This window comes from Ictalurus furcatus, chromosome 4 (assembly GCF_023375685.1).
Source record: "Ictalurus furcatus strain D&B chromosome 4, Billie_1.0, whole genome shotgun sequence".
NCBI classification, from domain to species: Eukaryota; Metazoa; Chordata; class Actinopteri; order Siluriformes; family Ictaluridae; genus Ictalurus; species Ictalurus furcatus.
In genome coordinates this window covers 11,867,535-11,893,797 of record NC_071258.1, presented here as the reverse complement: position 1 = coordinate 11,893,797, position 26,263 = coordinate 11,867,535, and the positions used below count along the sequence as shown (strand labels likewise).

At 40.1% G+C, this 26,263-nt stretch overlaps 1 protein-coding gene across 1 annotated transcript in view; it reads left to right on the top strand.

Moving 5' to 3' along the window:
• zfpm1 (zinc finger protein, FOG family member 1) overlaps nt 1–14,374 on the top strand; it is an 82,437-nt gene extending 68,063 nt beyond the window's left edge. The window contains exons 5-9 of the mRNA XM_053622977.1: nt 7,571–7,661; nt 7,947–8,165; nt 9,042–9,272; nt 9,587–9,814; nt 9,979–14,374. Coding sequence (XP_053478952.1) covers nt 7,571–7,661; nt 7,947–8,165; nt 9,042–9,272; nt 9,587–9,814; nt 9,979–12,347 — 3,138 coding nt within the window. The 3' untranslated portion in view covers nt 12,348–14,374. The remainder of the gene's footprint in view (nt 1–7,570; nt 7,662–7,946; nt 8,166–9,041; nt 9,273–9,586; nt 9,815–9,978) is intronic.
• The last annotated feature ends 11,889 nt before the right edge of the window (nt 14,375–26,263 follow it).

The following is a 26,263-nucleotide window of genomic DNA, read 5'->3' as shown; positions in this document are numbered from 1 at the left end:
TGTAGTTTTACAATGCTTATACAGTGAATAGAGAGCAATTTGGGATTCTGCCTAATTGTGTTGTAGGCTTAAATTTAAAAATACTCGTGTGACAATAACTTGAGATTTTGTTTTTAAGTGGATACCAGGCAGTGTAAGAACAGTGTAAGAAACATCAGCACCAAAACATTATTACTTCCAGTAAATATAAGTAATAAGAGTCTGAAACAAGAGTTTAGACTAAATTTAGGATTTTTCCTCCATGTGATTTTTCACACAAGTTTATGCATTATTACAAATACATAGTATACTGCTACTGCTGATGCTTGGTCTGTATGTGTCAGAATAAACTTATCATTTGAATACATTCAAATAATTTAATACATTCCAATAATAATTGTAAAATTTTAACTATTTGAAAGCAGTGCCATTTTCAAAGCATTTGACAGCTCTAATGTTCAATCACATCTTCCAATATGGATAAAAATACGCAGCCATTTGTTTAGTCAACTCTCCAATCTGAACCAAACGGGCTTGACCATAGGTTAGAGACGTGACGCATTATTCCTCCAGAAAGAGAGGGATTTTTTTCATGCCCATTTCTCTGGGTGAATAGAGAAATGAAATCAGCCCCGAATCATTTGCATTAAACTCGGTTGGTGTAAGGGTGGTATTTTGGGAGTGATCAGAGTAAGTGGCGTGTACATGGCACAGGGCGGTGTGTGCATGTTTTATATCTTGGTGGAGACATTTCGCTGGTCTCCATGAGGAAATTATTATTATTATTATTATTATTATTATTATTATTAATAATAATAATTTTAAATAATAATTTACGGACTGAAAATGTTTCTTTTCAGTTATTGAGGTTACGTTTATGGTTAGATTTAGGTGCGGGCATAGCATTAATTAGCTGCATTATTAATTCTGTGAATAGAAGGTCTTCACAAGGGTAGTACGACAAACTTGTCACTTCGATCGACATCCTATCAGATGCCTGAGCCTTTCTGCAACTTCCTGTCCTTTCCTGCTCCATGTTTCAGTTTACGTTTGCTCCTTCCAGTCTTCTCTCTCTCCTCCACCAACTTCCCATTCTGCTCTGTGTGTGTGTGTGTGTGTTGGGAAAGTGCATCTCCTTTCCTGATCATATGTGTGTGTGGCAGGGTTGCTGCTTTATATCGGACCAAATAATTAGATTGGCTATCGTCTGGGTGGCAGCAGTGTGGGAATCAAGCAGATTAAAGCTGGGATTAATATTCATGAAGCACGGGGACTCGGACGAGGGGGCTTAGACAGCACCTCAAAGACCCTCACATTGAGGAGCTTAGAGCTGTGCCGAGAGAGAGAGCGAGAGAGAGAGACTCATTCATTCCTTCATGTCAGTATTCATTTCTCTTCCGTATTACTCTACATGGACGCTTGTTGATGTAAATAAATGTGCTCTATTTAAAAGAGTATTAAATTTAACTGAATTAAGCGAGGACAAAGAGCGGTGAAAAATTGTAAAGGAGTAACTGATCAGCAGTGAAGACAGCATGTGGGACAGTAAAACACAACTAAAGCTGAACTCTGAATAATTGTCATCGTCTGTCATACGTCTGTCCCTTACCTATACTGTAGTAACTTTACGCAGATGCTCTTGCCATCCTCAGTGTCTATGTCAGTGGTGTGTGTCCCCAACACACCAGCCTTACAAACACTATAATTCAGGGATCGTACAAGATGCTTGAAGTACTTCAATTTGGCTTTTTCATATTTGAGTACTAGAAAACCTTGAAAATAGCCTTTTTTTAAATCAAGTGGTGCTTAAAAATTGCTTGAATAATAAAAAAGTAAATAATTATGAAATCGCTAAATAACTTTTAAATGTTTATTTTTGATAGAACACGAATACAGTCCTTTCACACAAAATATGACACCCCGCTGCAGCCCCTCCCTCCCCATCTTCACTTGCTCATTATGACAGAGACAGCTCCAGTCCACTCTTCAGACTTTTCTCTCTCTCTCTCTCTCTCTCTCAAAAAAAGGACCTAATGACAAATGTAGTGACTTTTTAGACAAACCTTAGCTACTTTCCATAGAAGAGAGTCGCCAGTACTGCAGTGCGAGCATGAGGTCCTACTTACCTGCTGCAGGTACACCTCTCTCTCTCTCTCTCTGCAGCTACTCTGTTCAGTGAGGGGCAGAAAGGAGCAGCACATTTCGGGGGGTGGACATGCTGTCGCTTCTAACTTTCTCTCTGAGTGATCATTTTAAATGAAAATATAGCTGAAATCACAGCACACCTGTTGTCTTTGAATGATATGTGTGGCGATTGTTATTTTGTGTGATTTTAGCAGTGCAGAGCAGCAGCTTGGAAGTGACTGCTGGTTAACATGTAGTCTTTTTATGGGCCGTGTTTCAGTCACTATTTCATACTCGTTCTGTTGTCTGACAACAGAAACAGAAAAATATGTAAATGAGAGCAGCTTTATTAGCTTTATTTATTTACAGATGTAAATGGCTGACGCTAGGCAGACCGCAAATACGACGTGATGACGTCATGAATATGCTAATTAGCGCATGACAAGATCTAGCAACCTGGAGTATATTGACGTTATAGCGAAGACGAAGCAATGCCTGGGAAATGGAAATTTAGTCAGGCACAGCTGTAAAAGGCACCATATAAAATTGTTTGTGTTTTATTATTTTATATTGGAATATAAAAAGAAAAAATAAAGAATTTGCTTGTGAAGTATATTCTTTGTGAAATATACAAGCATCATTTGTATAGTCTTTGAAAACAAAAAAATTGTGCTTGAAAAGTCCTTGAAAGTGCTGGAATTTCATTATGATTCATCTGTACGAACCCTGATAACTATATACTAATAAACGATTGTGCATACTATCATAAAATTCCAGGGTGTCGCGTTATGAACCATCTAGTATTGGGTATTTTCTTTGGCAGAATAGGCATAATTTGATAGTTTGCTGTCCTGCAGGGTCATCTTTGTTAAGATGACTGCTGCTTCTGTAGCACATGTGTAATTATCTGAAGAACTGAAAACATGTTAACACTAGGCTTAATATAATGGTAGTCTGAAGGCAGTTGTTGAAAAAAGCAGAACGTAATTTTGTATTAATGCATTCATGATTTTTTTTTTCATTAACGAAAATAATTAATTATTACACTCCAAATCTGAATGCATTTTTTTTTTTTTAAATATATATATAGAGAAGGGAATGGTAGTATTTGTGAAATTACCAGTATCGTGTGGGTGGATACCAAACCTTCAGGAAAGTGTAAGAAACCAGAATTATGTTGTATTGTGTGGCTCCCGCAGGAGTCTTCATTGAGTGTAATGGTTATAGTTTTGCAGCAATTTTGAAAAGTTAGTTATTGATTTAATTCAACAACTGCTGTTCGACTTTTCTTGTTTTTTTTTTGTAGTCCTCACACACTTTCTGAATTATTGGAGAAAGTAATGGCTTCCTTCACAATCATAGAGTAAACTTTCCTGTATTGTGTGAGCGAGCATATGAGAGAAAGACGGAACGCTTGTGAATGAACATGTTTAATCTGTGTACAGGTGTGGCCATGCGTGTTGAGTCAGAAGGGGTGGCTGAACACACTGCCCTCTCCTTTTGTGCGGCCCAAAGTCGAGTCGTGTTAAATGAGTCTGAAACAAATTAGCAGAAGCACGCAGCACTTATGGCACAGACGGCTCCGGCATTGGGTTTCAAATTAAAACAAAAGGAGCCCTATCTCCTTATCAGCACTAGTTCCCCATGAAATACAATACGGACCATATCTTCAGGCAAGAACAGACAGATTTAGAAAGAAACCCTTCAGCTGTCCTCCATGGCTGGCTGTCTCATCTCACTGCCCTGACGCTTGGTGCCTTTCATCCTTGGCTTCTATGCTGAAGAGATGTCTTTCATATTCTCTAGTCTTTAATGTTTGGTAGGATGGTGGGGATGTGTGGACCGATGTATTTGCAGGAGCAGCTGCTTAGCTGGTTTTGTGTAATGCAAAAAAAAAAAAGTGAGTGTGAAGCCCCTGATATTGTCACAGGCCTTGTGGAACTACTGCCACCTAGTGTAAGTGTATCAGTAGCAGGGCCATTAGTGGCTTGAAGCACAGATTTGATCCAGATTTGAAATATTTTTTTGATTCACTTTACCTAAGATGGAGAAACCCTGCTGCCATTATGCCAGTGACGTTTTGTGTAACTTATTAACAGAAGCTTGCAAAGGGCAGGTTCAGTTAATGAGAGAATGTCAGTATCAGAACAGCATTGGGTATGGTGATCAGAGATTCAGATCCTTTATCAGTATAGATATACATACACCAATCAGCCATAACATTAAAAAACACTGCCAGGTGACACGAGTAACATTTGATTATCTTGTTACAATGGCACCGGTGAAGGGGTGGGATATTTTAGGCAACAAGTGAACAGTAAGTTCTAGAAGTTGATGTGTTGGAATCAGGAAAAACGAGCAAGCCTAAGGATCTGAGCAACTTCAAAATGGTAAGTCTTGTGGGGTGTTCCCGGTATGCAGTGGTTAGTAACTACTAAAAGTTGTCCAAGGAAGAACAACCGGTGTAGCGGCAAGAGGATGATGGGAGCCCAAGGCTCATCGATGCATGTGGGGAGCGAAGGCTTGCCCGTCTGATCCAATCCCACAGAAGAGCTACTGTAGCACATGTTGTTTAAAAAGTTAATGCTGGCTATAGAAAGGTGGTTGAATGCACTGTGCATTGCAGGTTGCTGTGTATGGGGCTGCGTAGCCACAGACCGGTCTGAGCGCCCATGCTGACTGTCCAACAACGAAAGCACCTACGGTGGGCACACGAGCTTTAGAACTGGATCATGGAGCAATGGAAGGAAGTGGCTTGGTCTGATGAATCACGTTTTCTATTACATCATGTGGACTGCTGGGTGCATGTGCGTCGCATACCTGGGGAAGAGATGGCACCAGGATGCACTATGGAAGAAGGAAAGTTGGTGGAAGTGTGATGCTCTGGGTAATGTTCTGCTGAGAAACCTTGGGTCCTGCCATTCATGTGGATGTTACTTTCACACGTAGCACATATCTGTGGCAGACCAAGTACACCCCTTCATGGCAACAGGAGTCCCTAATGGCAGTGGCCTCTTTCAGCTGGATAATGCACACTGCCACACTGCAAAACATTTTCAGGCTTGAAAAACATGACAAAGAGTTCAAGGTGTTGACTTGGCCTCCAAATTCCCCAGATCTCAATCTGGTCAAGCATCTGTGGGATGTTCTGGACAAACAAGACCGATCTATGGAGATTCCACCTCGCAACTTACAGGACTTAAAGGATCTGCCGCTAACGTCTTGGTGCCAGATACCACAGCACACCTTCAGAGGTCTTGTGGAGTCCATGCTTCGATTGGTCAGAATTGTTTGGTGGCACAAGGAGGACCTACACAATATTAATCAGGTGTTTTTATTGTTATGGCTGTATGATGTATACGGTGCTATAAGGCTGTACAAGGTACCTGTCTCTTAGTATGTAGATTGTATATAGATTTAACCTGGACATCCTTTTTTTTCCCCCCTTGGTTTGGTGTATTCATGTCAGTAATTGTGTGTGTGTACCTGCATGTGTGTGTGCATGCACTTGTAACTTTATTTGTGTGTATGTCCATAACTGTATGTATTATTATAAGGCCTTGGGAATGACAGACGGAATGTTTGCAAAGCTCAGAACAAAGAGCACACTATGTGTAACAGACCAGGTGTGTTAATCCTAATATTCCCAAGTATCCAGAGGTACAGTGCCCTCCACTAATATTGGCACCCTTGGTAAATATGAGCAAAGAAGGCTGTGAAAACTTGTCTTTGTTGTTTAAACTTTTGATCTTTTATTCAGAAAATTCACAAAAATACTCTCCTCTCATGGATATCAAACAATTGCAAACATACAAAATCATATCACAAAATGGGAAGTGGCTATAAGAAAACGGCACAAGTATTGAAAATGCCCATTTCCACCATCAGGGCAATAATTAAGATGAAGGTATGGATCAACCTGGAATTGAACATGTGTCAATATCGTCTCAACACACTGTGAAGAGGATGGTTCGAGTGGCCAAAAAATCTCCAAGGATCACAGCTGGAGAACTGCAGAGGTTAGTTGTGTCTTGGGGTCAGAAAGTCTCTAAAACTACAATAAAGGTGACCTACATCACCACGAGTTGTTTGGAAGGGTTTCAAGAAAAAACTCTCTACTCTACCCTCTACTCTCATCCAACAACAAACTCAAACGTCTTCAGTTTGCCAGACACTACTGGAACTTCAAATGGGATTGGGTTCTATGGTCAGATGAAACCACAATAGAGCTTTTTGGTAATAAACACCAGCGGTGGTTTTGGCACACCCAGAGAGGTAGCCATATGGAAAAGTACCTGATGCCCACGGTTAAATATGGTGGTGGCTCTTTAATGTTTTGGGGCTGTTTTTCTGCCAGAGGACCTGGACATTTTGTTAGGATACATGGCATCATGGACTCTATCAAATATCAACAGATATTAAATGAAAACCTGTCTGCCTCTGCCAGAAAGCTTCAAATGGGCCGTCTTTGGATCTTCCAGCAGGACAATGATCCAAAACATCCATCAAAATCAACACAAAAATGGTTTACTGACCACAAAATCAAGGTCCTGCCATGTCCATCCCAGTCCCCTGACTTGAAACCCATAGAAAACCTGTGGGGCAAACTGTAGAGGAGAGTCAAAATCTGAAGGATCTGGAGAGATTCTGCATGGATGAATGGTCTCAGATCCCTTGCCATGTATTCTCCAACCTCATCAGGCATTATAGGAAAAGACTCAGAGCTGTTATCTTGGCAAAGGGAGGTAGCACAAAGTATTGACTAAAAGGTTGACAATAATTGTTGCATACCTATATTTAACAAAGATGTTTTTTTTGATAAACCTGTGTTTTGTTTGCAATTTTTTGATATCCATGAGAGCAGAGTATTTTTGTGAATTCTCTGAATAAAAGATCAAAAGGCTAAACAATAAAGACAATTTTTTACCAATATTTACCAAAAGTGCCATTATTAGTAGAGGGCACTATACATCACTTGTATATATGCACACACAGCTTTGTATATTCACGTCAGATCACGAGATGCGTTGTAGTGAATTGGAGCCATTAGTCTTGACACGTCTCCTTTCTTAACCATTCTGTTACTCTCTCTCTGCGGTCATTTAATTTCTTTGTGGTTCTGTGTTTCTTCCTTTTTGTCTCCATGGGCTCTCTCTTTTGCCGTTCCCATGCAATTGTCCCTGTTATGAGAAATTCCTCTAAAGGAGTTCACAGGATATATTGTGTAGGCCCTCAACCTCACCATTTGTTCAGACTTATGTTTTGAAATTAAACAGATAGGAATGCTATTTTATTCATGGGAATCAGTACATATATGTAGTGTAGCTACACTTGGAGTATATAGAGTATTTAAAATGGGTTTTGTGACTGAGCACTTGAATCTTCCTCAAGTCTGTTATTATGAGTCCAAAGACTAATATTCATTCTTTCCATCAATGATTCCTTGTCTATATGTTCTTGTTTGAAGAGTCTGTTGTGTGAGGATGTGGACTGTTGGCTCACAAGAATCCCTGTGACGACCTGTTCCTCAGAAGCAAACTGCATCATTTACAGTCAAGGTACTTTAGCTCTCAATCCACACAACCAACTTAACACACCCCTTAATACTTACTGTAATTGCTCATATACCATCATTATGGGTCCTAAGAATCAGGAATCATTATAAAAGTATTTATAATTCAATGAAGATATTACAGACACCACAACATACTACATGTTAAAGAGTACTTTAATCAGACAAAGGTCCATACATTCCTCCTGGTCAACCCCAACTGTTTTTTAAATTTGAGTTTCAGCTTGATTGCCTTCAGATTGCCTGACACTCCTTACTGTTATGTTTTCAGGTGATGGTCTGTACTGTAAGCTCACTCAGGAGCTCTCTAGTGGAGATGCTTTAGTGGCCATACTTTCCTGGACCAGCGCAGCACAGCAGGCTGAGACCCAAACTCTTAACCCCACAGTGAAGGAGGAGCCGGAATACCCAGCAACCCTGCCTTCTGATATCCAGCTCCTCCCACAGCAGGCTGGCATGGCTGCCATTTTGGCAACTGCAGTTGTTAACAGTGAGTCACTATTATCTTACAAGTGAATGTTCCCCTTTTTTTATTGAAGTGACGGATAGCATCAGGCCTGGGGTTTGCAAACATCAACTGAGGCAACATCCATTATGTTTCAACATTAAACTTACCATTTATTCATGCCACCACTAGGTGGCAGTATTGTTTCAGTTGAGACGAGTGAGACGCATGCTGGTGAGACTGGTAATTGACTGGGAATAAAGTACAGCTATCGCTATCTCACACTCTGTCTCTCTCTTTCTTTTTGTCTTTCCATCTCTCATCTGTTTGTCTTTCTGCCTTGCATTCTGCTATGGGCTGTTGAGTCGTGCGAGGTGTGGGTGTGGACACATCCATGCTGTGATGAGTGCATAATTAATCTCAGTAAATCAAGCTAAAGGTTAAAACGTGATCAGCCTTATTCTTCAGTCATGTAACATTAGCCATGTAGTAAAGAGACAGGTGATCTATACCCAGTTTAGCATGCCCTGACACCAGATCTGTACAGTTATACACATTTCTTCTCAATCCTGTTGCCTTGGAGATTGTCAGTTTGCTTGCTTTATTTTAAAGTGTGCGTCATTGTACTTGACTTAGTGTAGCCCACAGTTCTGATGCATTGAAATTGATTGTGTCATTAGTTAATATTCAGATATAAATAAGACCTGTGAAATTCACTACCAGTAGCAAAGTGTAACCTCCTACAGGTTTTATTATAAAGCTGCAAAGAGTCATTTTACAGTCCTGATTTCTGATTTCTTTTTAGATTAAAGTACCACTAAAAACATTGAAATCATTCTACAGATGAACTCAGAAATAATGTTTGATTTATTGATTCCATGATATTACCTAATTTATGGGTGTGTGTTTTTTTTCTTCCAGAGGATATATTCCCATGCAAAGACTGTGGGATCTGGTATAGAAGTGAGAGGAACCTGCAAGCTCATCTCATGTACTACTGTGCAAGCCGGCAGAAGCAAAAGGCCACGGCTTCCCCTCCACAGGACAAGCCCAAAGACTCCTACCCTAATGAGAGGGTTTGTCCATTCCCCCAGTGCAACAAGAGTTGTCCCAGTGCTAGCTCATTGGAGATCCACATGAGGACACACAGTGGTGAGTCTCTCACCCCCCACCCACCTCTCTCTCTCTCTATCTCTTACTCACTCTTGCTTTTCCCTTATAGTCCTTCTATTTCTCACACCTCCCTTTCTCTATTACTCTCTCACCATCCCTTTCTCAGTCTATCTTTCAGTCTTTTCAGATTATTACTCATGAATAATTCATTTCGTGCATTGCCAATTTAACAGCTCACTAAGTGCTTTTCATTTGCCATTTTCTAGTTTCAAAATGTGTAAGCAAAACACAATGCATGCTATTTGTCTAACATTATATGGATGGATGTATGTACGTATGTGTCTGTACTCCAGGTGAGCGTCCGTTTGTCTGTTTGATCTGCTTGTCCGCATTCACTACCAAGGCCAACTGTGAGCGGCATTTGAAAGTGCACACTGACACTCTAAATGGTGTGTGCCATGGCTGTGGATTCATCTCTACAACTCGAGACATCCTCTACAGCCATCTGGTCACTAGCCACATGATGTGCCAGCCTGGTTCTCGCAGTGAAGGCTACTCCCCCAAACTTCCAGTGGCCACAGGTAGGCAACTGGGCTTAGCTAATTCATGAGTCTCAACCTTTACTAAAATGTACACTGATTACAGACCAGTGTGAGCCAGTCTAGAATTCATTTTCTGACTTAAATCTGCTTTGCCTCCCACACTACATACACTACGTAACACTTTCCCTTCTTCTGTCCATCAGGCCTGAGTCCTGGAGACTCTGGCATATTGCTGAAGTGTCAAGTGTGTGGATTTTCAGCAGACACCCCTGCTCTGCTCCAACAGCATGTCCATACCCACCTGGAGGTCAGGGTTCCTGTTGAAAGGAGCCACACACCTCGCCAAGGTAACCCTGTAACCTCAGAGCTCTCTGAGTCTCAAGACCAAGAGCTATCAGCCAGCATGCCCAGACCAGACTCTTCCAGCCCTGGGGCCAATGGTGGAGCAGCCACCTCCCGTGACTGCTGTTCTCCTGAGCAGCTGACGATCAAGGAAGAGCCACAGTCTGACTCAGAGAGTGAAACAAGGGAAGAAGAGCAGGATGGTAATCATAGTGCAAATGCAACAGAGCCAAGCTCTCCTCATCCTACCTCTCCTAAGAGTCCCTCGGTCATTGCAGTAAAGGCAGAGCCGACCAGTCCCACTCCAGGCTCTAGCCCTGTTCACTTGGGAGCAGGGGGATCAGTGTTACCTGGTGGAGCTTTGTTTCTGCCCACTTACCTCTTCAGCCCCGAGGCTGCCATTATGCCCCAGGCTTCTGAAATCCTGGCCAAAATGTCTGAAATGGTTCATAGTAGGCTGAAGAGTGGGCAGGTCTCAGCATCTGCACAAGGTTTCTACTCCACAGGCTCTCCGGCTGGTGTCCTCAAGGGGGCAACATGCTTTGAGTGTGACATCACCTTCAATAACATCAACAACTATTATGCCCACAAGAGATTGTACTGCTCCAGCAGACACCAGCAAGGGGAGGGATCAGGCCTGGTAACAGATGATCCAGTAACTACAGCAGCCGTTACAGGTCATGATAACTCTCCACAAGCAGGACCAGGCAATTCTACAACTTCAGCTTCCCCTAGCTACACTGACTCTGCAGTGGTTGACCCAGTTACAGACAGCCAGCCAACTGAGGTGAAGAGTGAGACTCCAGGACTGAAAGACACGGTATGCTCATCTTCCTCAGAGGGTGAGGGCGGTGGAGGGGGTAGGATAAGTGAGGGGAGCCAAAGCCCTGCAGAAATCAGTGGATCAGCTGAAGACCTGGATGAGGATCCCACTCGTACTTTCTGTCAGGCCTGCAATATCCGCTTTAGCAGACATGAGAACTACATTGTTCATAAGAAATTTTACTGTGCCTCACGTCACGACCCTTCCAACCACCGCCTCTTGGCAGGCAAAGTTGCCTTTGTGCCACAGCCCATTCGTACACGGAAACGCAAAAAGATGTATGAAATCCATATGGCACGGAATGAGGCCCTGGCTAGTGCTGCTGCCCTTCCTGCTGTACCAGGCATATCAGTGAAACAAGAGGGTGCCAGTGCCCACTCTGGGCCACCTGTGACCACAGTTGCCAGCTCTGCTCGCAGTTCTAGTCCAGAGAGTGATGGCCCCATTGACCTTAGCAAAAAGCCCTGCTTGCGGGAGAACTCGAGAGGAAATAATATTCCAGCTTTGCCCCTCACGGATTACCACAAATGTACAGCCTGCAGTATCAGCTTCAACAGCATTGAGAATTACCTGGCCCACAAAACTTACTACTGCCCTGCCACCGCCTTGCAACCTCAAACCCGGGAGCAGCTGCATCGGCTTAAAAGACCCACTTCCACTTCCCCTAAGAACAGAGTTCCTGATCTGCATCCTGACACCAAAAGCCACCAAACTGGAAAGCCCACGGTGGTCCCTCACACCTCTGTCTTACCCAGTCTGGAGTCTACCTCTCATTCTGTGACTGGGTTGAAGACCCCCAGCACTCCTCCTGTGATTTGTCCTTACTGCCCTCCTAATCGGGCAGTGACATCTGATCTGGTGGAGCATTTCAGGACGGCTCATGGGCTGGTCCTTACCACACAGCAGCAGTCTGAGGTTCAGCCACCCAGTGTTAGTCCCAGCAACAGCCTCAGCCCTCGTAATGGAGCTCCATTAACCCCTCCTAAACCAAGCCCCAGACCCCAGAGGGATGGTCTAAATGGCCGGACCAGGAGGGATGCTGCCTCTCCCTCCTCTCCCCTGCTCAATGGAAGCCCTGTAGCACAACATCCTATTGGGGCTGGCTCTCCTAAAGCAACCCCCCCTGCCCTCTCACCCACAGGCTCAATTCTTTTGACTGTGTCACCTGTGTCTGACACCTTGAGAGAGTTGGGGTCACCAGGACATACCACCACTCACTTGGTTCTCTCAGAGAAAGCTGTAAGCCACATAGCCCCAACAACGCAGAAGGCAGTCCTTGCAACAGCATTACAAAATGGGAATACTCGCTACTGTCGGCTGTGCAACATCAAATTCAGCAGCCTGTCCACCTTCATTGCACACAAAAAGTACTACTGCTCCTCCCACAGTGCTGAACATGTCAAGTGAGTCTGCCATTCACACCATTACCCTCAACTCTGCAAGTGCCAAGTGTCACATGTGCAAGTGGCTTTGCCCTTCCCGATCTCAACATTGTATGAAAGTGGGACTGTTACTATCCTGGAGCTGAGGTTGCAATGCCAACCCTGCTGTTTCTGCAGTTGTTACTATGGTAACTTATTGCTTATTATGGGTCACATTTATATTACACTAAATAATTAAACATGCTACTTGTGCACAGAAATGTGCCCAATTGACCTATAACTATCCTTATAATGGCCCACCACTGAGTTTAACCCATGTATTATATCTGCTGATGGGACACTAGATCCCATATTTATTCCAATTAATTCACTCTTTTACTTTTGTTTTAACCATTCTTGTGCTTGATGTTGTTTATTTCTTTCAATGATGGCATCATGCATCATGTCCCATACCGATTGTAGTTTTCCTGAGCCATAAATAGTTATTAATTTGGGGGAAGTCTGTCCCCCAATGTAATTGTATAACTCAAGTCTCTTAATTTCATGATGTACTACGATATTTTTGTCCATACACTGAATCATCTTTTATAAGAAAAAAGAAAAACAGAGTAACTCAATAGATACTGGTTTTGTGAAGTTATCGGCTCCAGATGGAAGAGTTGAAGAAGGGAAATATGAACTTATGTGTCCTTTAAGTCTTTACTTATTTTACTTTCACAGAATACTACCTACTGTCTTTTTATGAAAAAGATTTATATTTTTGTTTCTGTGTATATATATATTTTTTTTCATACTGTTCATAGCAACCATTTCAAGGGTAGTGTATTGTATGTTCTTAGTTCTTAGGTATGTGTCTATTCGTGGTAATTTCTGGGACACTGAGTACTCCTGTTTTCACAGTTGTCAGCATTGCATTTACAATATCTGATTGGTAAGTGTTGGAATAGTGCATCATGAGTGCACTATATTCTCTCTCAGTATTGGCTCTGGGTCAGAGGTTTTATATGAGGTGGTTGAGAACGTCAGTCCATTATGAATCTTCATGAAGTTTTTTGTTTAAGAGCGATGGGACGAGGAGGTCTGCTCAGTATTCCTTCTGTCTTTAACTCGATCACTCCACAGTCAGTCACATTCACAGCCCTGTCGACCTGCTGATAATCTGTTGTCTATACAGTACTATGGTATGGACACACTCTACACTCACTGGCAAATCTTGAATGGTGTGTGACTATTGGTTGCTGTTGTTTCCATTTTTAATCCAGCAATGAAGTTTAGCATATTAAATATATACTTCAGAGGGTTCTAGCAAAATGAAGATTTACCTTAATCTCTCTTGCAAGGTCTTGAGTCCCACTGGTATCCCACTGCATCCCTACAATTCCCTCTCTGGCTCACTGTTCATCTTTTGGAGTATGGCATTTGAAAGTTGCAGTGTAGTGCAGTCTTTACACTTTGAACAAGCTACCTTGCAAAGCCTTACTTGATGACACAAATGAGTATGTCTGAAACAGCTAGCAAGTGGGCTTCCTTTCCGTTACTAGAGCCGTTTCTGGTGTTACAAAGAACACAGGCTGCTCTAGAGAGAGCGGGTGTGATTTCTCTGTGCAGTGGGTTTGAATTGGTGCTGCACCTGTAGTATGCCACACACAATTGTTTATTATTCTGTTGTTTTGCCTTTGCTAGCAATCACATACTCATGACCAGTGCTGAAGGCCCATTTTTACCTATCTGGTTCCCGTTTTTATTGCACTGTGTTGTATAAAAATGCTGAATGTTTTACTTTAAGAAGCTTTTTTTTTTTTGTATTGTACTTAAGTTTTACAGCACTTTTCCTTGTTCAAACCTACGCCTGAAGGACTGAGAAACATTTGCATTAACGAAGTTAATTAAGGTATTTTGTGTATAATTACAAATTGTTGGAAAAATGATTATGAATGTCATACCTTTTTTCTTTTTTAATTACAGTCTCTATGAAATGTTCCACTACACACTTGTCCAACTATGCATGGGAAAAAAAAAATAAACAGTCCTGGAGGAAATTTAAAGTGCAAAGTTCTGCCCACCTGTATTCTTTTAATTCAGCCTGCAAAGTGATTCTACAGTTTACTCGGTCAGAAACATTAAATCGTCAATTAAACATAAATTCTTCCTATAAGAAATTACCAGTGATCAGTGGAGTATCAGTGATTAGACTGAATTGTTTTTTCGTTTTTGCCTTTTTGGGTTTATATGTACTGAAAGCATTTTCTTGATTTATAACTTTATTATGGTATATAGGACCCTGGGGCAAGTGTGACCAACAGTCCATCATTGTTTGAGGAACTTTTGCACCTACTTTTGCATAATATTTTTCTTTTTCTTGCTCTTTCTTTACTTTTTCTAACCAAAGCTTGACTCTGTCTTATATGGTGATTACAGTGGATTCCGAACCCTACGAAAACACAAATACTTTCACTGTGTGGACATTTTGCTTTACTACATGAGCTTGTTTTGTTCACATTTAAATTATTGCATATTTCTATCAGCCGTCAAGTCATTACTCATTCATCTCTCTTAAAGCCAGTGTTGTTTTGTCAGTGCACCCTCTGGGCTCTGACTGCAATTATCAGAATAAAAAAAAAATTTTTATTTATTTATTTTTACTTCTTAAGGTTTCAAGGATATTCAGCAAATTAATAACACAGTTGGATGTGGATTTCTTTTCAGGTTAAGTTCACTTGATAGACTTCTCTAAAGGTAAGGGAAAATCTGAGGTCAGTATGACTTACTGTTTTGTTTCTGTTATTTTTATTTATTTATTTATTTATTTTAAAAACCTCACAGTAATTCAAGGCCACATGCTTTCATTGCTGAAAGGTTTTGGAATGCAGTGGTTTATGTTGCTCTGAATCTGTTTTGTGACTCTGTAAAAAAAAAAAAAAGTTTATTTTTTAAATATTGATCACTGTAAAGAATTTTTTAAAAATGTATGTAGTTGTAAGTTTGTGTGCAAAATGAATAACATGCTTGTGTTTTGAGACCAACCCATTTCTCAGGATTCATGGTTCTACATGATTCAGACAAGAGGGACAAATTATGTCCTGTTGATGGGGTTAAAGTCGAAAATGAAAAGCTTTGGCATCCATTGTGCAGCTCAAGCAGACATAATGTAGCCTCAAAAAGATCAATTTGATTCAGTTTATATAAACTGATTTGGTAAATCCCTTTACATCATCAGAACGAACTGACTGATAAATAAAAATAAATAAATACAGAGAAGGAATTAGATGGATTTTTTTTTTATTTCAGGATGTTTTACATAATAAAAGATTGAAAAAAATCATTATTCAAAATCAGATATTAAATAAATTCACTTGCCACTTTAGGAACACCTGTACCCGTACATAATCATGCAGTTCTTCAATCAGCCAATCATGTGGCAGAAGCATAATGCAAAAAAGCATACATATACAGTTCAAGAGCTTCAGTTCACGTCTAACATGGGAAAAATGGGATTTTGGTGACTGTGGCATGTTTGTAGCTGCCAGACGGGCTGGTTTGATTATTTCTGACACTGCTGATTTTTTTTTTTTGCTGGAGTTTTTAATTATCTTATCTTAGACTTACAGTTGCCATCAATATTATTCAACCCCCATTGCAAATCAAGTTTATTGTCAAAATTTACAGACTTTCAGCTGTTTGCAATGAACAAATCAAACAAAAGCAATTGAAATGGTTTAACACAACGAATGCTTCAAGTGGTTTCCCCAAATTCAACTGAAAATGCAACTTATAATGATTTCTCCAGTTTCGAAATTATTCAACCCCTTCATGGCAAGCATCTTTAGTACTTAGTAGAGCACCCTTTTGATGTTATGACCTGCTGTAAACGAGATGCGTAGCCAGACACAAGCTTTTGGCAGCATTCCTGAGGAATCTTAGCCCATTCCTCATGAGCAATGGCCTCCAGTTCAGTAATAATCTTGGGTTTGCGTGATGCAACCACATTCTTCAAATCCCACCAGAGATTTTCGATGTGGTTCAAGTCAGGTGACCGTGATGGCCCTGTAGAATCTTCCAGGACTTCTTATACAACCAAGCCTTGGTGGAATTCGAGGTATGCTTGGGATCATTGTCCTGTTGTAAGGTTCAATGACGTCCAAGCTTCAGCTTCCTCACAGATGGCATGACGTTTTCTCCTAGGACTTCCTTATACTTCAATGAATCCATCTTGCCATCCACATGCTGCAGGTTTCCAGTGCCAGAGGATGCAAAGCAGCCCCAGAGCATCACTGAGCCACCACCATGCTTGACCGTGGACAGAGTGTTCTTTCTTCATTCTTCTTTCTCCAGACATACCGCTGATCCATCGTGCCGAAAAGAATCCCAAAACTTCTATGGCTTATTTATATGATTTTGAGCTGACTTTTCTTGTGCTTTTGGGTGTACGTCTTGGATTTCTGGCATGGAACCCTTCTGCGTTTAGTATGTGCCTTACTGCGCTCACCGAAACCTCCGTGCCTGTTGCCACCAAGTCTTGCTGCAGGTCTTTTGCAGTCACTCGAGGGTTTTTCACTGCCCCTAGCCAGTTCAAGTATTTCATGTGTTCCAGCTCAAGCACACCTGTTGCAACTAATGAAGCCCTTGATTAGTTGCATCAGGTGTGCTTTAGACAACACCTGTTTTGCATATTTGTGCTGTTGTGAGGGATTCTGTTCATGGGGGTTGAATCATTTTGAAACTGGAGAAATCATTATAAGTTGCATTTTCAGTTGAATTTGGGGAAACCACTTGAAGCATTCATTGTATTGAACTATTTCAATTGCTTTTGTTTGATTTGTTCATTGCAAACAGCTGAATGTCTGTATATTTTGACAATAAACCTGATTTGCAATGGAGATTGAATAATTTTGATTGCAACTGTATGTGCCCTATTGGTTAAGTTCAACATGGTGTGACCATTTTTTGCTTATTAAATCTGATTGTCTTAATGCCTTCATCCTCTAACTTTTGTTGAGAATCAGGGAAGTGCAGTAAATGGAACATTGCTAGAAAATATATAATATGATGGTATTACTGCTGAGGCAAACTTTTATAACAAAAAATGTGCTTGGTAGTTTTTTAAGATATGATTGTAATTGAGCACCAAGTTGTCTTCTCTTTGACAGATTTCACACATACGTTTATAATTTTGAAAGAACTTTTTACTCCTTTTAATCTCGTGTGGTACGATGTGTGTTCACATATGTATATTCAGCCCTGTGTTCAGTAATCTTGAAAAGATCACTACTGAGCAGCATTTGTGATGGTAGTGTACGGAAATTTATGCTGCACTATAATGCATGTGGAACACGTATTTGCACAGAAAAGCGTATCAATTGCACATTTGGAGAAAGACCTGAACTGAGTGACTCTATTCTGTCCTCATTACAGTTGGAGTGCTTTGAGGAGCATGCCTGGTACTGATTGCTGAGAGTGAGAACACTTCAGTACTGTAAACGTGGAAAGGTAATGAGAGAGGTGGAATGCTGCTGGTTATTATTTCCTGATGGTGATGTTCACCAAGCTTCAGCTTCTCTGGAGTAGCTCTAATCAGCACTTTAGTAACGAAGCAATCATGATGAGCAGTGCTTATTCACAGTGGAGCTTGTTTTTCTTTAGCTTATGTCCCTCTAAATATTTTTGGAACATTCCATCAGTTCTTCAATGGCTCATCTTCATGGTCAGAATCTTAAAATGTCACCAAGCAACAGGTCACTCATATGAACAAAGGCAGATTCCAGGAGTCTTGAGCAATGGTCAAAAGTTTTGCTAACTATCAGGAATGAGATTACAGAATATTGTATTTTACCAAACTCTCTTGGAGTTGACGCCCCAAGTACACTGGATTGCTGAGTAATGTGCCCCTTGTAAATCTAGTGACACTAGCCACTTCTGGGTGTAAGCTTGTGTATGTGGAAGAGGGCAGATTGTGCTTTCATCCGAGTGTGTTTCACTGCCCTGTGAACCATCATGAGCAGGAGTTTGAAAAGATGCGGTTGGCTGGTTTTATGTCTCTCAGAGGAAGCACTTGTTAGTCTTCACCCTCCCTGACTGATAGTTGTCAAAAGATAGGGGAGAGAGCTGGCTTCTGGTGGGCAACTGGTAGGCATCTGATAAATTTTGGGGTTGGGGGTGAATATATATATACTCTCATAAATATGACATAAGTGCTATTCCACACAGTGCAGCTTGGCTTGGCTCAGCAAATTACTCATAATTCCATATTTTATCACTATTTACATCACCATATGAACTGTCTGTATCCATGGTGTATGTGGTTACTCTGAATAATCAGGCACCATGGCAGGTGAGCTGTGTAGAGCTAAAAATAGTGCTGACCATCGATTGGTTAAATGTAATCACAGAATCATCTGGATACTGTCCCTTTATCATCAGAAGTAGGCTTGCAGCAACTAGGCAGCCCATTGTTGTGCTTTATTTTAACTATATAGCTTAATTTTGCATTCCTTTATTCTAGTCCAACTAAAATATTCTACTTAATGCTAGATGGCTTTCTACTCACTTTGTTTGCACCTTACACAGGGTATATAACATAATGGCTTTGTGCACCCTCCCTAGTGTTTAATACATAGTGTAATATGGCACTCAAAATTTAGCCATAGAAAATGCCTGAGTATGATTGAATTGTAACATTATCTGATAAAGTTTGGTTAACTTGACTGTTTGGGTGTAAGTGGCATTAAAGTGAAAGTTTGATTCTGTGTGTTTCAACTTATGATTGAAGTTCATTACCACATGATGTGTAAACCCAAATGTATTTGCAGTGAAGAGAAGTTTCATGAGCCTGGCAAGTCTAATCATATGTCATGAAAAGCACAAACTTTACGCACAACATGAGCAACACTGTTAGGGGATAAAAAAAAAAAGGTATAAAATTATTCATTACATATCTTACAGATCTATAAAGATTTATTACAGATCTTAATCAAATAGCACAGTGGTAGAGGTTAGCTTGGTTAAAATACATTTTTGCAGAAATTCTCATACAGAGCATTCAAGTGAAAGATTTATACTTTGCTATGCAATGTATGCTTGTGCCAGAATGTCAATATTCAATGTATGAAAGGTGCTGCTGATTCAGTTCAATTTTATTTGTATAGCACTTTTTACAATAGACATTGTCTCAGAGCAGCTTTACAGAAACATAAACACGGTATACAGGTTTTAAATGTGCGAATTTATCCCAGATAAGTTCAATGCGACCACCTTTCTTCTGTAAGAGTGGGATGGCCGCACACAATTTTACATCAAATAAGATATACCTAGTTTTGTTCAAAATAATGAGTAGGATTATGACACCTTTCCTCCTCTCTCATCTTCTCTCGCCTAGGCAAATTTTCTGCACTCAGATAACATACTCACGATGGCAAAATGTTCTCTAATAAGCTGTCACTCCTGCTGCTTGCAGTGAAGGTAGTTGTGTAGTCTGTGTGAGGGAAGGGTGGCGTTTGGTGTTACTTCACAAACCTGCCTGTCTGCCATGTCATGCAGCGCAGTCATATGGTCCTTAAATGGCCTTTCTCACAGGTACTGATGGTTCATATGCTGGAGGTGGGAGTAGAGCAAAGAAATATTTTTCACAAAGTATATTCAACTTTGACAAAACTCAGGTTGACGTGGAAGACAGTACACTGAAATGTTCAACCTTGTCAGCTTGCTGCATCCTGTTAGTGTGTGTGTTTTAGACTGAGGCTTGAGTCACCATGTTCCTTTCTCAAGTGTCTTCATTAGTGGATATGCTCATTCCACATAGGCAGCTCTGATTCTTATGTACAGTCAAGGTTTCTTTGGCTTTGCTTCTGTCACTCCAATATCAGGACTTTCAGAAAATCCAGGGCACTGCAATACAGCAGCCAAGCTCACAATATATAATGATGAGGCAACTCTGTCCATTACGAGGTGCATTCAAAAGTACATTCAAGTGTCAAGGTCCATCACTGAAATTGATGTGTAATATCCTGTCTATTTTCTCCTCTTATTAAGTTCTTTATTTACAGTATACATTATGTGCTGAAGCTTTTCCCTGTGCATTCTGAGAGCAGTATGTGGAGGGGCTGAATCAATGTGATCTTGTAATGCTGGACAAAATGTGTTCTTATAAACAGAACTTTAAAATATATATATATATATAAATAAAATTTAATATTTGTGTGTGTATATATTTCAAGTTTCAAGATGGGAATTTTAATTTAGTGTTATTTATATGCATCTTAGAAATAATGAGTGAGTCAGAGACAGTCGTGAATCAGTGTTCAATGACGCAGTGATTTAGAATTTCAGGACTTCAGCCAGTTCACTTTAACTCCAAACAGAAGCAAAGTAATGTAGGTACAGCACAATGATGGCTCAACACTAAATAACCTCTACATTTGCTCACTGATCTGTGAGTAATCACTTCAATAACTAGTGAGGCACAAATATTTTTTTAGATGTAACTTTCCAGAGTGATCTCTGGAGCTCCCTGTGCCATGTTCAAATAAGCAATTTCTCTCAGCAGAGAGAGGTTAACCTTCATATTAATGAAATAGAAGAGTGCTGTTAGGATGTGCACACTTAATAAATCATGGTGGGAAACCAGAGTAGAGTAGACAGATCTAAATATAGATGGCTAGATTAAGGTTATATTGCACATTTCTTTTGTTGGGGGTATACTCAAATCTGTCGGTCGTTAATTCCGTTTTTAATTTTTAGGTAACATTTTATTTTCAACAAATATGTTTACCCACAGTTCATGTAAAAAGAAATATAACATTGTGGTACATTTATTTTTTATTTGTCTGTTGTTGGCCCCCATTTAGCTAATGAACAAACTTTATTACATTTAAAGATAAAATATATGGCCAAATGTTTGGGGCAACAGTTTAGGTAAGAATCACATATGGATGTGATGGTCAGGTGTCCACAATCTTTTGGCTATATAGTGTATTTGGCAAATTTTAGTCCCTCCTCATACCCAGTGTCCCCAGGATAGTCTGTGTATCCACTGTGACCCTGACCAAGATAAAGCACTTACTGAAGATAAATAAATGATTTTTAGAAGTATGAATTAGTACCTTTTTGAAAATATCATGATGACCAGTGGGACAACACTCAGCAGATAAGCTTAATAAAATCTGAAAATTAAACATATGTATTACATTTTTCAAGTGTTGAGTTAATTAATTATTTAATTATTTAAACCTATACGTCCTGCAGATGAGTGATATGGCCACCCAGTCAGGTAATTTTCTACCCTTCCAACAGGATATTTCTGTCAGTAATTAGCTTACAACTAACTTGTTATGCTACATTAATGATTGGTGATAAAAGGGAATTTAGTATATTTTATTTTAATGAATTCCAATATATTAAGGGCCTGTTTAGCTTGGGGAGGTCAAGTAAGCCACTTTACACGTACAAAATTGGTCAGCTACTCCACCTCAGCATTTGATTTTCTGTCACATCAGAGGAAAAAGCTGTTATTGTGATGTTGAGATAATGGTCTAGCTGTCTGCTGTGGAAAAACAATGGAATGGTGTGTGTGAATGAAACAGATTTAAGACTTGTTGAGAAATGTAAGACATGTTGAGCTACCAACCCATACAATGTTGTGTGTGTGTGTGTGTGTGTGTGTGTGTGTGTGTGTATATGTGTATATATATATATATATATATATATAGTATTATATTACACACACACGGTATCTCACAAAAGTGAGTACACCCCTCACATTTTTGTAAATATTTGATTATATCTTTTCATGTGACAACACGAAGAAATGACAGTTTGCTACAATGTAAAGTAGTGAGTGTACAGCTTGTGTAACAGTGTAAATTTGCTGTCCCCTCAAAATAACTCAACACACAGCCATTAATGTCTAATCCACTGGCAACAAAAGTGAGTACACCCCTAAGTGAAAATGTCCAAATTGGGCCCAAAGCGTCAATATTTTGTTTGGCCACCATTATTTTCCAGTACTGCCTTAACCCTCTTGGGCATGGAGTTCACCAGAGCTTCATAGGTTGCCACTGGAGTCCTCTTCCACTCCTCCATGATGACATCACGGAGCTGGTGGATGTTAGAGACCTTGTGCTCCTCCACCTTCTGTTTGAGGATGCTCCACAGATGCTCAATAGGGTTTAGGTCTGGAGACATGCTTGGCCAGTTCATCACCCTCAGCTTCTTTAGCAAGGCAGTGGTTGTCTTGGAGGTGTGTTTGTGGTCGTTATCATGGTGGAATACTGCATACTGATCATGCTCTGCTTCAGTATGTCACAGTACATGTTGGCATTCATGGTTCCCTCAATGAACTGTAGCTCCCCAGTGCCGGCAGCACTCATGCAGCCCCAGACCATGACACTCCCACCACCATGCTTGACTGTAGGCAAGACACACTTGTCTTTGTACTCCTCACCTGGTTGCCGCCACACACGCTTGACACCATCTGAACCAAATAAATTTATCTTGGTCTCATCAGACCACAGGACATGGTTCCAGTAATCCATGTCCTTAGTCTGCTTGTCTTCAGCAAACTGTTTGCGGGCTTTCTTGTACATCATCTTTAGAAGAGGCTTCCTTCTGGGACGACAGACATGCAGACCAATTTGATGCAGTGTGCGGCATATGGTCTGAGTACTGACAGGCTGATCCCCCACCCCTTCAACCTCTGCAGCAATGCTGGCATCACTCATACGTCTATTTCCCAAAGACAACCTCTGGATATGACGCTGAGCACGTGCACTCAACTTCTTTGGTCGACCATGGCGAGGCCTGTTCTGAGTGGAACCAGTCCTGGTAAACCGCTGTATGGTCTTGGTCACCGTGCTGCAGCTCAGTGTCATGGTCTTGGCAATCTTCTTATAGTCTAGGCCATCTTTATGTAGAGCAACAATTCTTTTTTCAGATCCTCAGAGAGTTCTTTGCCATGAGGTGCCATGAAGAACTTCCAGTGACCAGTATGACGGAATGTGAGAGTGATGACACCAAATTTAACACACCTGCTCCCAATTCACACCTGAGACCTTGTAACACTAACAAGTCACATGACACCGGGGAGGGAAAATGGCTAATTGGGCCCAATTTGGACATTTTCACTTAGGGGTGTACTCACTTTTGTTGCCAGCGGTTTAGACATTAATGGCTGTGTGTTGAGTTATTTTGAGGGGACAGCAAATTTACACTGTTACACAAGCTGTACACTCACTACTTTACATTGTAACGAAGTGTCATTTCTTCAATGTTGTCACATGAAAAGATATAATCAAATATTTACAAAAATGTGAGGGGTGTACTCACTTTTGTGAGATTCTGTATGTGTGTGTGTGTGTATATATGTATATGTGTATATATATATATATATATATATATATATATATATATATATATATATATATATATATAAAATATAGGTATGTGTCTGTGTGTGTATGTATGTGTGTATATATACACACACCTGTTTTGCATATTTGTGCTGTTGTGAGGGATTCTATTCAGGGGGTTGAATAATTTTGAAACTGGAGAGATCGTTATAAGTTGCATTTTCAGTTGAGTTTGGGGAAACCATTTGAAGCATTCATTATGTTGAATTATTTCACTTGCTTTTGTTTGATTTATTCATTGCAAACAGCTGAAAGTCTGTACATTTTGACAATAAACCTGATTTGCAATGGGGGGTTTAATAATTTTGATTGCAACAGTCAGAAGGAACATAACTCAGATAAACCTAGAATTTGAGTGCTCTGAAGGTCAAAATGAATGTGTTAGGAGTAAAAATGTGTATTTTTTTTCCTCTTGGAAACTAAGAGTACAAGTATTCAGTTTCAATAATACTTTGAGTAAAGTGCAAATCTTCCAAGATAGTGCTTAACAAAGTACAATGTCTCAAGTATTTTCCACCCCTGGCTTTAAAACATCTATTTTATTTGTAAGATTTTCAATCAAATGTAGGATTTTTTCACTGTTGAATCATGACTGCATTCCCAGTTCATAAAACACTAAAGACAAGGTCAGTCTTAACTCTAATAAACTTGTCATTTTCAAGGTTCATTTTTGAGAGTGTATGTTGCTGGGGCAACTGATCTTGATTTTAGTTTAGTCCTTCTGCTTGCAGTGAGGAAAAAATACAGGTTTGTGTGAATTTTGACTTAATTATCATGTTAAATCACAAACCTGTGCTTTCTGGAGTGGACCACAGCAATAATTTGCAAAAGCTGAAAACAGGCCAACTAGTCATGGGTGACAAGCACCAGGTGATAATAAATTATGATAAATTACCATGGTAACAGTGAAAGGAGAATAGGAACTGTTACCATAAGGACATCTTGGTGGACATGACACTCATGGAAGGCATTTGTCTTCTTTTTTTAGTTGATTTAAATATCATGCACCTTTCCCATGCCCAGGTTCACAAGAAATTTAACAGGTAAAAAAAAACAACAAAAAAAAAACAGACAAACATTGAATGTATTCACAGAGACATTCAAAAGATGTTGTCATGATTGAATGTCAATTACGTAGCCAGCTACAGAGCTTAATTTACAGGTTCTATGTAAAAAGTAGAACAATGGAGTATTCACAAGGAAAGGTAGACTATTTCAGAGTGGTCAAACATTTAGCCAATCTCAGACACCTGCCATGCTCATGCTCATGAAATGAAGAGAGGTGAAGTAGAGCTAGAAGATATGAACCGTAATGCTGAAATAATTAAATTCTTATTAACTTTGGCTATTGCCAGCAAGCTAAAGTTAGCATACCTTAGCTGTAGAAAGCTACTGTGCCTACATAGTCCTCCTAGTCCTATACTAAGCATAGAGTGTTTAAACATTTCCTCAGAAAAGTATCCTGGGTGCTTCACCTTTGTCCTAATTTACATAAAATATTTTTTTGTTGTTGTTTAGATTTAACATTTTTAAGATTTGTTGTTAGGGTTTTGAATTTTGTTTTAAATCTCAAAAATGTAACCCATAGTTTAAGAAAAATCTTATCCTGAGTTTAAAACAAAGAAAAACGTTGGCAAACGAAATGTTTCACTTATTAAATTCACCATAGAAAATTCATATTCAGATACTTTTGTCAACTTTCAAGCTCCATAATACAGATATGTGGTTAACACCACCTTAAACACAAGTGCATAGTCAAAGGACAAGTGCAGAGCAGTGGCGTCTTAAAACTCACATGGCAAAAGTCATCAGGTGCTGCATTCACTTCGTGTTCTGCAGAAACTCATGCTGCTGCTGCTCAGAATATCAAGGCTCGAAGAATTCTGCCACTTAAGTGCTGGTGTGTAGGAGGTCTCTGTCAACTAGCAACCAGCGAACAAACTATCAGCACTACAAAAAGAAACCGAAGCACCAGACATGGAAAACTCTAGAGAAAAACAGCACAGGTATGCATAGTGTATGCTCAACCTGAAACACAAAACAGTAAAATACATAATATTTATATTATTAAAAAAAATGATTTATGTACTCTTTCTGTCTTTCTATCAGTATTCATTTAAATGTTGTGTACTGAGATTTTAATTGGCTGTATCACAAGTTTGATCAAATTCTAGGGCCACCAAGAAATCACATGATTCCTCTGTTTTCCCAGCCTCATCATCGAGAAGGCCATCATTAGAAAAAGAAGAAGAATAAGAAGCTGTCGGGGCTCATTAAGCATGCCAGGTTTTTTGTCTCAGATGATGGACAAATTAGCACCATTCATCATTGCACATGGGACCTGTGTTGGTGCGAATGCAGCCTGTCTGATCCAGAGGCTAACAAGGAGTTTTAGAAAAGTATCACAATTCACTCCCACTTGGCTCCTCATTTACATTTAACGAGGACTGGAAACGGTGTTAAATACGTTATTAGATTTTGGTGAAATAGCGAAAGACGTTACAAGAACTGCATTTACATAAGCCGGTCTGAAATAATGAAC